The sequence below is a fragment of the Cydia pomonella genome, chromosome 23 (genome assembly GCF_033807575.1).
Source record: "Cydia pomonella isolate Wapato2018A chromosome 23, ilCydPomo1, whole genome shotgun sequence".
NCBI classification, from domain to species: Eukaryota; Metazoa; Arthropoda; class Insecta; order Lepidoptera; family Tortricidae; genus Cydia; species Cydia pomonella.
In genome coordinates, this window is record NC_084725.1 from 13,046,475 (window position 1) to 13,061,688 (window position 15,214).

Sequence of the window (15,214 nt, forward strand, 5' to 3'; positions counted from 1 at the left end):
TTAGCACCAAAAATTGCTAAGCGGGTGAGGTGATCAAAATAAAAATACGAATAATTTTTTAACACTTCGCGCGCTAAGAAACTTCTGATGCTAGCTGTATAATCGCCGAAGGTTCCAAGATTTGAATAAATTGACATAAAGATCCTAACCTCCAAAACATTCCTGACACCGACCTGTGATTATACCGCTTGATTTTATGCAGGCCGTATTTGGAATCCGCCCCGCCCTTGGACACGGGCAGGGACTCCAAGTTGGCCATGAGGAGGTTGATCGAGGACTTGAGCTCTTCGATGTAGAGGGACTCCATTTCTTTGAGGACGAACTTCGGCATTAGCTTGCGGTTCTGGAAATTTACGTTAATAATAAAGACTTTTGGAGAAGCTTCATAATCTGTGCAAACCAAGATTTTCAGAAATTTTTAAACATAAGATAACTTAAATTTAAATGTGAAAAAATTACTGTCTTACTCACGGCCTATCCAGAGGCCGTGAGTTCAAGACAGTAATTTTTCCACTTTTAAATTTATTTTAAGGTTAATAGCATCGTTCGCAGACGTTTCTGCTTGTTGCAAATTAAAAAAAGATAACTTTTTATTCATTTTCCTTGGATTTCACGGGCCTATCTATCCCGGTCTTTTGATAGGCTTGCGTGGGGATATAGATCCAACACGTAGAGGCCCCTTTGAGAGCTTGTTATTAGTTTTTATTATTACAAGCTTTTATTTAACTTGCTTTATATATTTGTTAGTTAAAGATAAAGATAGTTTATTATTCAAATAGGCATATTACAATGCGCTTATGAACGTCAAATAAAGCTACACCGGCTCTAACCCTATACCTCTGACCCAAGAAGATTTAAATCCCCCCTCAATTGGAGGAGGGTATCCAACCGGCAAGAAACTCGGCGGGACACATCTTTTCAAAACATTACATCTTATAATTAACATGTTAGTTAGTTGGTTAGTTAGTTAGTGTGTGTCAAATCTTGGAAGCTAAAGACCCACTTCCCGATGTCCGATTGAGCTGAAAATTTGCGTAACTATATAAGATGACAATGCAATATTATGGCACCATCGAGCTGATGTGATGATGGAGACAGGAGGTGGCCATAGGAACTCTGTGATGAAACAACGCAACTTAATTGTGATTGGGGTTTCTAGAATTATCTCGAAGAGTATTAGTTCCCTCAGTTGCCTGTGGTAAGAAAAGTACAGACAGCGTTTATCGCTTGTACCAAAAATGTTCTTTTTGCCAAAAACTTAAAATCATAGTATGGTTTGATATTTGATATCAATATTTATTAAAAAAATATTGCACACTAAATTATAGAAAAAATTATGGATAGGTTAACCTACATTATATTAAGCCATATCTTTTCAGCAATTAGTAAGCCACAGTGTAATCATCTCAGAATGAGGAATGAAGACACAAGATTTTGATTCTCTGACCGGTTCTACAACTTCATAATTTAGACTTTCATCTTTATGTTTCAGTGTAGAAATTTTGTCATCAAAATTAATCACTTACTCTCTCCATTTCGTTGACTTTCTGCATTCTTCCATCCAGCTCTCTCCGGATAGCGGCTGCTTGTTCATCTGCCGAATCCAGCTGTAAATTAAAATATCATTATTATTAATTTGTCAAGAGTCGTTACTCAACATTACCCATGTTACTCTCATTTTCGCGTTTTCTTATTCCATGTACTTGGGATCAGCGCAGCAATTTCTTTTTTTCACGCCCTTTTGGTCCCATATCTATTGCATTGAGTTCTTTGCTGTTCATTTTACCCAGTTACTTTATTCCTTTAACATTTAATGCTTGTGCTCGCTTCAGTTAAATTAATATGGTTTTTAACCTTTTTGGGCAAGCAAATAAGACGATACGAATAAGAATTTCCTGGAACATATATATCTTCTCCTTGCCGAGATACAAGAACAAAAGAAGATATGACTGAAGACATTTATACTTACAAGCAGCGCGTTGAACAGAAGCTGGTGCTCAAACTTCTTGACCCCGAGGATTTGCTGGAACATGTCGTAGAGCTGCTCTTTGCTCAGGATGCACTCCGCGTTGAGACTCTGCTGTTGAGCCCGCGACGGCCGCTTGGACTCATCGTCGCCCAGCACACCTGGGATTATTTTAAATAAAATAAATAAATATTATAGGACTATTTTACGCAGATCGACCTAGTCACGGTAAGCTCAAAAGGTTTGGATTGTGGGTACTTGACGATGATATATGTGTACATGTATGTATATATAGTTAAACACATAGAAAACATCCATAACTCAGGAACAAGTATTTGTGATAAACACACAAATAAATGCCCGTACCAGGATTCGAATCCGGAACCTCCTGCTTCGTAGGCAAGGCACTACCGACTATTACAGGAGAAAACATAAGAAATAGTTACGATTAAAGCGTTCTTTTTCTAGGCACAAGCCATAAGAAGAAAGAGACAGGGACTGTTTGATGTGCAGGATACGGGTTTGGGAATGTACGATTTTGCAGAAATGTTTCTTTCTGTTCACCCTGCACTATAGGAACTTATTTCATTACATTAATTACAAATGTGTTTCTGTTAACTAATATTGGTATTAATATTGAAAGCCTGTTGTGTCCCACTGCTGGGCAAAGGCCTCCCCGCACTTTTTCCATTCCTCCCGGTTCCGAGCAGTCTTCGGCCATTCTTTTAAAAAGGAATCTAGTCTTTAATATTATTTTGATCTTATTTATCTGTATGACTAAACATTTTTTGGATTTTCTGGAAGAGTTTTATGACGATCGAATTAAGATTGGTATTTAAATATTTGCGGGATCATTTTTAATATGTATAGTACCTATCCTGCTTATAATTACAATTTCTAATTTTGTAAAATGTTATAAGAGTTACATTTGCTGTGGACGCCGTACTCATTTAGATATATCTAAATTATCCATAAACTTACCATTTTCCTATAAGAACAAAAAAAACCGTTACCTACAGATAAAATTTATTCTCCAAAGATATTATTTAAGAAAAATAATAAAATGCTATAAGCAATTCAAATGTTAGTAGTTATTAATAAAGTAAAGGTGAAAATTATGTTACAAAATATTTCGCAAAGTTTGTAGTGAGTTGCTGTGGAATAAGTGTTCCGTGGAAAACTCTTTGGTAAGAAACTTTGATAAGGAAGGCAATTGTTACCTATTGTTAAAGGGTTTTTATATTGAGGGTCTGTTTCACAAGGTATGAGTAAAATATTGGATAACTAATTTACAAATAAATTCACTGCTAGATAAAACATCCTGCAAACTTAGCATCTTATACCTATACCAGTTAAGCTAATAAGAAATATGAAGATTGTGAAACGCCAACGATGACTTTATTCAGGACTTTACTTGGACATTGTGAGACAGACCCTGAGTCAAGTATATAAATATAATACCTAACTGAGATTGTATTTCATATGACCTGACGAGTAAGTCGAAACAAAATATGATTAAAGAAAGTTTGTGATAAAGTGATGGCATTAAATGTCAGTTAAAACTTTTTACAAGTTTTTACAAGTTTGCGGAAATTATTAAATCAATTGCCTTCTTTATTAACTGCAAGTGTTGTGTTGTTAATCAAAATATTGACAAGCTTGCCACCCAAGCTGAAGCGAAAATTCATAATTTGATTTTTACTTAAGCTTGAGGCATTAGTAAGATCCTTGTTAGATCAAAATATAAGTATCTTATTCCCAACATGCCATAAGCGAAAATATTTCAAAGATTACAATAAGATTAAACAAGAAAACTGGAAGTCCGTTTTAACTAAAAGTAATATCGTTACAAATATACAATATTAATTTAGATGCTTCAATATTTTTTAGAATCTTAATGTTTATAATATGTTTAAATTGTCAAAAAAATATATTAACTGGTCTGTTTAACGTCATCCTCAGTGAGCTGAACGAAATTATTAGAATAGTTAAAGCAACTAAATAAGTTAGGTGGTCAGATATATACTTGTTTCTTTTAAAACGGACTTAAAAACTGTAAACAAATCAACTACACGAAAATATCAATAAATCAAGCAATCACACGTGACTGAAGCTAGAAAGGAAACAATGAACAGTCGAGTGATACCTGTTATTCCTGGGATTGTGAGAGAGACATGTCGTGAGAGAAAGGGAGAGAAACACAGAAAGTGAGACAGACGCAGGCGACACACAGTATCAGGTACATGTTCAGGACGGTACTTAGCAAACTAGTGCACGTGAACATATTTTAAAAATAAATTCACTAAAGATTCCTTTTTTGATGTAAAGAAAATGTTAATCTAAGGATGTGTTTAGTTTGCTATAATACTGGATCTGATTTGATTTACATTTATTTATCTACCGTACAAACACAATGATTGGAATTGATACGTATGATGATATTCAAAATTCCTTATATATTATTCAGATGAAACAAGTATTCTTTAAAAGTTTGAAATTTAAGTATCATTTTATTGAAATCATCACACATATTCGCAGGTAGAAATGAAATTAGGACATAAAATAGTAAATATTGTTACACTAAAAAAGGATAAACATTATATTCATTAAGTAATAAACATTAAATAAATGTCGCAATTTCACTTGATAATCCATTATAATCATTTGGTTGCATCATACACTGATTTGATGACGACATTGATGCAAAAGGCAGGAGGTTCATGACTGTTAGTTTATCAGAAGAGTCAATCTGTTCAGTAACGTCAATGATCATTTCTTGTGTAATGGTTAAATGTCTTTGTAAAGGATTTCATGTAATGTCAGTACTGTTTTTAAGTTTATTGATTGTACTGACTGATGAGTCTAAGGACATACACCTTCTACCGATGAACACACTGTTTTATTACAAACAACCAAAGGCTTTGCAAACATAAGCTCTTTCAACAACTGATGCTTAACACTCATGCTTTTCAATCCGTTCCCCAAAACACGAAAGGCTACAAAAGAGCCAATGTGACCACCACCACACCACCAAAAACTACCAAAAATCTATCTTAAATATCATATTAAGGAACGCTAATATCTCTCTAGCAGTATTTATTGATAATGTTGATACAGATTTCAAGTATAATAATATTAATAACATTGAAAAAGCTGGCCAGAAAATATGTGTAATTTTCGGTAGTTATTGTACGACTTTCTAGTTCAATGATATTTAGAAACGCAAACAGCTAATTAATAATGTAAATGGCGCCGTAAAAGTATTTAGGATAGATTTTATCAACATTGATAACATTGACCCTTAGTTAGCCCATTTACGATTGAAATCAAGTTAATATTAATATGACTTACCTGTTCCTTTCATGATACAGTCGAATTTAGCTAGCCACGACGTTAAGACTGTTTCTTTACTTAATCCGTCAATTTCTGGCAAAGACCTGAGAAACCAACACGATATTCAAACAAAAATTTTAGAAATATTACTCTGTTTACAGTGTCTGAAACATGTTTAGGTATTATTAAATTGTAAAAGTGATGACAAAAAACAAAAGTTACATTCAATCGAAAAAGTGAACGTTATATATATATATATATATATATATATATATATATAACATTCACATGCCCACTTTAAAATTACGCTCTAAATGAGATAATACCTTTTTTTTCGAAATTTGCGTCATCATAACTATGACGTAAATGAAAATAAATATTGTTTTCCAATTTAGTTGCATTTAAAGTTATCACTTTGTTACTAGCCCATTTTTTTGGTAGCTAAAATATTAAATAAACCACATTCATACATGTCAAAACAGTCAAAAGGGTATAATGATGACAGAAATGTAGACATGAATCACTGGTCAAACCTGACTCTTTTCTCGATATTATTCCGGAAGACTTCGCGGAAGTCGTGATGGCTGCAGGCGCCGGATCTAACCATCTGCTCGACCCTCTCGGACTTGAGGAACACGTCGTGGTACGACTGGACCGCGTTCTGGAAGGCCTCGTCGGCGAGAATTTGGGTTTCGCCTTTCAGGAATGCCTGTAGAAATTTGAAGATAGATATTTAGATCTACATCAGATAACATTTAGCCTTTAAATGTTATCCTACATAATATTAAATACTTATTGTAATTTTTTTCTCGTCCAGTCATCGAGCGCTTTGTCAATACGCAATAATGAACTAAGTTTCATCCATCAAACTGTTACATGAATCTCTGAAATGCACGGATCCAAGGAAGGAAGGAAGGAGGACGAGGAACCTATAGCCAGCGTGTACGTCTTTCTGCTGATGATCAAGAAGACTAACCTGAAACCGCGCCTGAATGGTTTCCAGCTGATGCGGTGTGAGCTTGGTATGCCGCCGCGTCATGTCCGTGGGCTGTTTGGCGTTGAAGGGGTGCGCGATGCACCGTGACACAAACACGTACAGCTGTAGACGCCGCTTTTTGTCCTCCTCTAGCTTTTCGATCTTCTCCTAAAATAACATTGTGTTTAAAGTGTTATTTTGTTTCTCTAAGGAAGCTTTCATCATCACTTTGTTTGAAAATTCTGCAAACCTCGTTTTAGTATTCCAGATACAATACCTCCTTTTGCTTTGCCGTAGTCGGGTAAATAACCGAAGGATTTAAGTACAAAATTATTACAAAGGCAGGGCATTTAGGTAGTAAAGAGGCCACTGGAACTGTAATCTTAGTATCTAGGATATATAAACAGAGCTTAAATTTGCTATAGCTTTATCAGGTTCATGAGAAGAGTGTACAGTCAATGTGACTTATCCTAATAAATAATCATTTCAATACTTTTTAGGCTATAAAATATACAGATGAATTCCCGTTATACCAGGAATATTTGGAACGAATGTCAGGGCTTGATGTCTTACCTGAGGGTCTTGGTCCTTGTCAGAATGGCTGGCCCCAGAAGGACTAGGCGATGGTGCCGGCGCCTCCCCGGAGCTCGCACTCCCAGTCGACGTCCTGCGCAAGAACGATCTACACGATCTATAGTATTAGGTCGTCAATGTATTGTGCCAAGCGTTTGATCACACTGAACAGAACATACCGAAATAATTATGTCATTTTCGCTGAAGATACTGATAGAAAGTAATCAAAAATCATTTAAAAAACTATACCAATATAATATTTCATGTTATACTCATAGTTTATATCGTTAAACATAGTTCGGCTATAGTGTACCCCAGGGAGCCACTCTAGGTACAGTTTGTTATTTAGTAATAGGATAGTTCAGTGTACCCAGACGTGTATGGTTTCATGTATGATCTACCTCTAAGCGCTACTTTTATAAGAAAACTACATCTACTTTAGCTTATTAGAGAAATAAGAAGGATTGTTAAAGCTTAATCAAAAATTCTATTAGCAAATAGGTATTTCTATAATGTTTCGTGAATTGAAATGGAAGTGAATGATAGATTTTAAAAAGGACTTATAGAAAAAGTGGCCCTATTTCATCAACTTGACAGTCTTCAACTGGCTGCAACAAAAATAGGCTGAATAGGCATTGTTGTGCTCTGTTGACTGTTAAATTAGTTGATCTAATATTGAAGACCGTGTTACCGACACAAAAATATTAAATTTCAAGTCATTGAAATATTGCCCTAAAGGAAAGCTAGCGTCGCGCCTTATAGATGCCACAGGTGACCAGAGGGCTGGCCAGTATTTTGCTCAAAGGATAAGCATTGCCATCCAATGTGTCAATGCGGCCAGCCTTCTGGCCACACTGCCCATCGATAGCGACTTGGAGGACGTTTATAATTTATAAGGCCTTTACTTTAAGTTTATTTGTAGTATTTATTATTATTATTTATAGTTTATTGTTAAAATTCTGTGAAATCTTATTATTAAATATAATATCAAACAAAAAAAAGGAAAGCTATAATGTGGTCTCCTGAATTATATATTTTTTTATTATAATAAAAAATATCTAATTCAGGAGACCACATTATAGCTTTTCCCTATAGTCCCACTATAGTCCCGGTAGTATCATTGAGCAGTTTAGATCTCAAAAATTTTAACCTTATTATTATTATATTAAAGGCACAATGCAATATATGGTCCTTCAAGCCGGATGCGCGAGTATAGTCGAATACCACTGTATTCAGTATAAGAGAGACCCCACTAGCGTCTCCCGAGCGCTACGTATGTTAGCGCAACTGCGCAGCGACACCCTTCTCCACAGCACTCTAGATACTGACGCTCAAAGGACGCCAGTGTCGGGTCTCTCTACCAGTCACCCCCCTCTAGGGCTACCCCAAATTAGCGTCTTTTGACCAGCAATGGTCGAGACAGCCATAGAGCTGACTAGACGCTGACGCTCAAAGGACGCTAGTGTGTGGCCCGCTACGGTAAAAGTCGGATACTTACGCGTGTGGTGGTGGTGCTAGAGCAGCTTGCTCCCGCTGCCGGGTGGCGGGGTGGAGGGGGGCGGCGAGCGGGGCCGTCGTTAGGGGACTCGCACCTAAACATATACACTGTTACACACACACACACACAAGAGCGAATACTTTACATATATCCACAGGTAGTTAAAATTTGCAAATTCCTAACCGTTTGGAGTTACAGTCAAATCCGTCTAAACCACATCAAAGGGACCGAAGGGTTATGGTCGTTATAACCGGTAGTCACTATAGCCAAGATTTTATACCGCATAAGTTTAATCATCATCATTTGCCTCTGAGTCTTTTACAGACTATTTAAACAGTATCAGGTAGGGAGGCAGCGTTTTTAATGGCTGTGTAAGCCAATACGGAAGCGGCAAACACGACCACAAGCCAGGCAGGTGTAGTGTGTCCGTGGCGAACAAAAGATGCGCTGATGACGCTTGGCTCGCTTACCTGCAACGCCTCATCATGGATTTTACGTCCGTCGAACACCAGTTTGCGCCACTTATCTTATCTCTACCAAGTTACACTCGCGGGCAAATAATACGGGTCAGTGACAAAAACCCTTATATTTATCAAATTATTAGCGGTATGTGCAGGAAACTAACTGTGTATTATAGAGAATTTAATATCGAATTGAATTGAATCTTCCATGTTCTACAAGAAATCTGGAAAAAGTTTTATTTAAAAAAAAGTCGAATTTGGTACTAAATTCAAATTGAGCTTATTTCACTTTTGCTTGTTTTCTCACTTTTGTTTTCAATCTGTCAAAGCAAAATGATAAAAGGCAGTTATTGTCTTTGATAGTCATTACTGAATTACTATCATGTCGCTAACACAAGATGAATTGTATACTTATCATCACTTTGTCACAAGAAGGCAGAAGAAGGCAGAAGTCAAGACAAGACAAGACAAAGCATTTATTGCAATTATTTAGTCAAAGATATACAGCAAGAATAACAGGCGTGTCACTATCTACGGTGTAGAGAGTCCTCCAACGGTTCCTAGAAACTGGCAGGGACCTTCGAAGACCAGAACCGGCAGGCCGAGATGTACTACGGCTAGAGAAAATCGATTTATTGTTACAAAGCATGCTCCGAAATCGGCATCTCACTGCAGTTGAAGTCAACAACCAACTTCGGGAGAGCCGAAGAGATGACATCAGCGAGTGGACTGTAAGGCGGGGGCTTCGTGAAGCTAATTTGACCCCACATAGACCGGCAAATGGCCCAAAACTTAACAGAGGACATCGAACATCAAGAAAACTTTACGTACGCGAACACAGGCGATGGGGTGACGAAGAATGGTTGCCTATTCTTTTCTGACGAATCCAGATTTATGCTCTATGCACATGACGGGGGGCGAAGAATTTACAGACGGCCAGGTGAACGTTTAATTCCAGCGTGTTTTGAAGAAAAAGTTGCCTTCGGCGGTGGGTCTGTTATGGTTTGGGCTGAAATCTCTTCAGAGAATCGCACGGAATTAGTTTTGATAGAAAATGGAACGTTAACTAGAGCCATATATGTGGAACAGATTCTTAATGAGTAAGTCGGCCCATATTTAATTAATATGGGTGAAAAGTCCATGATCATGCATGACAATGCCAGGTCGCACACAGCTCAGATTGTAGAAGATTATTTTGAGGAGGTTGGCATCAATACTATGAACTGGCCCTCGAGAAGCCCGGACCTAAATCCGATTGAGCACGCATGGGACGAGCTCGGAACGCGTTTAAGAAATCGAAACCCCGCCCCAGCTACACTTAGAGACCTGAAACAGGCGTTAGTGGAAGAAAGGGCTAATAATAACTTAATAAACAGTATGCCTAATCGTATAGAAGCTGTAAGAAGAGCCCGAGGAGGCAATACGAAATATTAATTAGTTTTTGTTTTGTGTGTGAGGTACCACTGTTGATTTTTTACCTATAATTAATTGATATCGTGTTTACTATGTAATTTGAATAAACAAGTGAATCTCATTTCTAACTTTTGATGTTGTTTTATTAACTATGAGTTTATCTATAATATACAATTTAATTCATACTCCTAGCTTTATTATTTCAGGAGATATTCTAGTTTTTCGTACTGACCCGTATTATTTGCCCGCGAGTGTAAATAGCATAATATACAATTTTATCCTCTTAGAAGTCGGTTCTCTTTTTTGTTATTTTTTTATTATTGTAAGTATACTTATAACTTGTATAAGTTACCTCTCAAGTTTTTACCTAGTTTTATAAAATCAAGCCTGGTTCTTATTAAAACGAACACTCGTGCGCTTTGCAAGCGACTACAATTCAAAGTTTGGAAAGTATCAGAAACGACCCAACAAACCACAAAACCATGTCTCAATGTAAAACCGTATCGCTTAAGACTTTCTGTACTTAAGGTGAACTTACAAGTCCAGCAAATTGGGGAAGTTGAACGATTAAACTGTGGGCTGGTTAAATGTAGGATTTGATTGAAAAGTTTCAGGAAACTTTGGGAACCGTTGAGCCGCAATGGATCAGTATTAATGAGGTTTTTATTTAAAAAAAAATTTAAGCCTCGTGTTTTGTCTTTACTCTTTTTAATTATAGTCTTAATTATAGTCTCCGTAATTTAGGTAACTTCTGTCGTACGCGGTGTTTTTAACACGCTTTTATTAGGTCGACCTGTATGTAACTATGTAATGGAATCTAAGCTAACTAATTTAACCATCTTCCAAGGATCGTAGCGTCATGAAAATTGGCAGCTGTATGTAGTTCTGATGACAATACAATAATATGGTACTGTCGAACTGATATGATGATGGAGCCGAAAGATATGAACTGTAACTTCATGATGGAACATCGTATCATAACTGTTTTTGGATTTGTTAGAAAAGTCTTGTAATGAACTTTGACCACGATTAGGTTTCAAGGTCTGACGATGAAGCCGGAAGATAGGCACTGGCATTCCATGATGGAATATCGTATCATAAGCGAGTTTTTCTAGTGTTTTTAAACGATTAATTTATTTTTAAATCTGTATTTCAAGGGTGCATTCCTGACATTAACTTTCTCCAAGAAACCGGTGTTCTAATTTTTTTTATGATACAGGACAGGAGGCAAACGAGCAGACGGATCACCTGATGGTAAGCGATTACCGCTGCCCATTGACACCTGCAACACCAGAGTTGTACGTGCGTTGCCGGCCTTTAAGATGGGAGTACACTCTTTTCTTGAAGGTTTGAAGGTCGTATCGGTCCGGAAATACCGCAGGCGACAGTTCATTCTACAGTTTAGCTGTGCGAGGCAGAAAGTTTCTGGAGAAACGCACAGTTGAGGACTGCCAACCATCTAAGTGGTGAGAATGGAAATGTTGTAGCGTAGAGCGATGGTGAAAAGAAGAGGCAGGGACTAACTTCAACAATTCCTCGGAGCACTCCCCGTTGTACATGCGATAGAAAATGCAGAGCTAGGCTACATCTCTACGCCGCGCCAAGGAGTCAAGCCGATCCGAAATACGCCGGCAGTCGACAATTCGAGTCGCTATTCGTTGGATGCAACTCTATTTTGTAGATAATCAATGATATTTTGTCCGATTAGGCCCTTACGAGCGTGTGTACCTACACTTTATTTAGGGCATGTTTACATATTGATTATGTAAGTTTATACATTTGCTCCTAAACTCAAGTACTATATCTGATCTGACGATCGATCTTCTGAATGTCATTGATATGTCACAGTTTCAGTTTTCAATTGTTTGGTGGAATGTCCCTGTTACAACAAAGCTATTAATTACTTTTTTGAATAAAATAAAAAATGAACTATACTATTAAGTTTCCTTAAATGTACTTGGTCATTTATTTATTTATTGAGAAGTTCTACAGCGTTTACAATGAATAATATACAAAAAACATGAGTACTTATAAGCATAGCCATAACAGTCATATCCCGAAGTTAACGGAGTTAAAAAAACCGGTCAAGTGCGAGTCGGACTCGCGCACGAAGGGCTCCGTACCATTATTATCTTTAAAACCGGCAAAAAAATCGTGTGTTGTATGAGAGCCCCCTTAAATATTTATTTTATTCTGTTTTTTGTATTTGTTGTTATAGCGGCAACAGAAATACATCATCTGTAATTTTTTTACTGTCTATCACGCTTCATGAGATACAGCCTGGTGATAGACGGACAGACAGACAGCGGAATCTTTAGTAATAGTGTACGGAGCCCTAAAAAGCCAGGAACTTTACGCCCCCTCTGGAATCGTAGAACTATTCAAATATGTTAATGTAATGTTACCCGGTAAACCGACTGTTGAGCCGCGGGGCAGCTCCGGCTTGCCGCGGACCGAGGGCCGCCCGCTTGCCAACGATCCAGGTGGAGCCACTGTGAACAAAACCAATTATTAGCTAGCTACGTAAATTTAAAAATAAATTGATGTAAACTAGTGTCTCTGTGAGATGTACACCTCGCGTTAAACTTAGAAAATGTAAAAGTGAATAAGTTTTTGGCAGAAATTTAATTTTTCGTACAAGCTTTAATCGCTGGCAGTACTTTTCTTTCCATAGGCAACTAATACTCATCGAGACAATTCTAAAAACCTCAATCACAATTAGGTTACGTTGTTATATCACAGAGTTCCTATGGCTACCTCCTGTCTCCATCATCAGATCAGCTTGATGGTATCATAATATTGCATTGTCACCCGATTTACATATGTATGCAAATTTTCAGCTTCATCGGAAACCGGGAAGTGGATCAAAGGCCGTAGCTGAATAAGGAAACAACATCTGCCCTTGAGCTATTTTTGCTAGATTTTTTTATATAGTGTACTCATATCTAGTACACATCACATACAAAATATTAAAAAAAAACAAAGTGGTTCCGTAGTAAAACGACATTAAGTAAAAAACTAATATTTTTTTTCCTCCTACAGTCATGGATATTTTCGGGTATATAGTTCGACTGTTATAGAGGTATATGTGATTAAAAAAGAACTACCATCCTTTGATTTTTATGACATAAATCACTTAATCAAATTTTCATTCCAAAAAAAAAGTAGGTATTCAATTTTCAGCTCCATCTGAAACCGAGAAGTGGGGCAAACATGCATGATTTGTTCCATACATACTAACGGGGCAAGTTAAATAAAAGCTTGTAAAAATGACATTATACTAACTTATGTCCTTTCTTTGTTTGTAACATGTATTTTTCTTTGTTGTGCACAATAAAGTATTTTATTATTATTCTCTTTATTCATTTAATATCTTAGATTAGGATTTTTTATAATATGGATATAAAAGTAAAATATAAAAACACTTACAAAACAATACAAAAGATATAAACACATTATAAAAAACCTAACCTAGGGTGCTGCCAGCAGCGGGGCAGGGCCCAAGCTGCCGGTGGTCAGGGCCGCAGAGAGAGGAACCGACGTACTATACGCGCCGTGTCCAAAATTACTGCCTTCTGCATCTGACCCTTGATCCAGCCACCTAGCGAGAGTCTCTCAAGGTGTTGGTCGAGACTCTTCGCTATGAGACCGTTCGCTGACACGACTATCGGGACAATGATCGTCGAATCAACATCCCACGTGGCGGTTATCTCGTGAGCCAAGTCTAGGTACTTACTGGACTTGTCCTTCTCAGCTTTCACGAGATTCCCGTCATGGGGGATGGTGATGTCGACGAGCACGGCCCGGCGTTGCGATCGATCTATTATCACGATGTCAGGCTTATTGGCTACAATTGTCCTGTCAGTAATAATAGATCGATCCCAATAGAGCGTGGCACGACCATTTTCGAGAACTGGCGCAGGTGAGTACTTGTAGTACGGTACTTCGCGGTCCACAAGGCCGTTATTATTATTATTATCATTCGAAAAAATAATTCTACTAGTAAACACAGATAACCCTAACTCAATATGTTTTCCACTGGCTGGATTACCTGAAGTGGCATTGGGCCTATCATATCACTAGCGAATCGATAACAGTCAGGGTAGACAGGTTCTGAAGTGGCCGTGACGTAAACGCATCACTTTTTAGGGTTCCGTAGCCAAATGGCAAAAAACGGAACCCTTATAGATTCGTCATGTCCGTCTGTCTGTCCGTTTATGTCGTAGCCACTTTTTTCCGAAACTATAAGAGCTATACTGTTCAAAACTTGATAGTATGTATTCTATGAACCGTATTAAGATTTTCACACAAAAATAGATAAAAAAAAACAATAAATTTTGAGGGTTCCCCATACTTAAAACTGAAACTCAAAAAATCTTTTTCATCAAACCCATACGTGTGGGATATCTATGGATAGGTCTTCAAAAATGATATTGAGGTTTCTAATATCATTTTTTTCTAAACTGAATAGTTTGCGCGAGAGACACTTCCAAAGTGGTAAAATGTGTCCAGGGGGGGGGGGCCCTGTAACTTCTAAAATAACAGAATGATAAAACTAAAAAATATAATTATATGATATACATTACCATGCAAACTTCCACCGAAAATTGGTTTGAATGAGATCTAGTAAGTAGTTTTTTTAATACGTCATAAATGGTACGGAACCCTTTATGGGCGAGTCCGACTCGCACTTGACCGCTTTTTATGACATTTACCGTACGAAAGTGATCCTTTTCATTGCACATTGTTTAAAATTAGAGCGTTTTGAAGCCTACATTCACATTTTTTTAAACTATTTTGGTGGCAAACAAGCATACGGTTAGCCTGATGGTAAGCAGTCTCCGTAGCCTATGGACGCCGGCAACTCTAGAGGTGTTACATGTGCGTTGCCGACCCTAAGACTCCGCATACCCTCGTTGAGCTCTGGCAACCTTACTAACCGACAGGAACACAACACTATGACGTCTAGTGTTATTTGGCTGCGGTTTTCTGTA

The 15,214-nt window shown here is 37.4% G+C and overlaps 1 protein-coding gene across 7 annotated transcripts in view; it reads right to left on the minus strand.

Moving 5' to 3' along the window:
- LOC133530601 (calcium-dependent secretion activator) overlaps positions 1-15,214 on the minus strand; it is a 77,923-nt gene that overhangs the window by 28,740 nt on the left and 33,969 nt on the right. For 3 of the 7 annotated variants that reach the window (XM_061868572.1, XM_061868569.1, XM_061868573.1), the window contains exons 3-12: positions 12,626-12,712; positions 8,347-8,440; positions 6,849-6,957; positions 6,276-6,443; positions 5,833-6,008; positions 5,318-5,403; positions 4,113-4,121; positions 1,970-2,127; positions 1,527-1,607; positions 174-343 (exon numbers count right to left, since the gene is read on the minus strand). In XM_061868572.1, coding sequence (XP_061724556.1) covers positions 174-343; positions 1,527-1,607; positions 1,970-2,127; positions 4,113-4,121; positions 5,318-5,403; positions 5,833-6,008; positions 6,276-6,443; positions 6,849-6,957; positions 8,347-8,440; positions 12,626-12,712 — 1,138 coding nt within the window. The remainder of the gene's footprint in view (positions 1-173; positions 344-1,526; positions 1,608-1,969; positions 2,128-4,112; positions 4,122-5,317; positions 5,404-5,832; positions 6,009-6,275; positions 6,444-6,848; positions 6,958-8,346; positions 8,441-12,625; positions 12,713-15,214) is intronic. The other 4 variants (XM_061868575.1, XM_061868570.1, XM_061868571.1 and 1 more) reach the window with 3 other exon arrangements.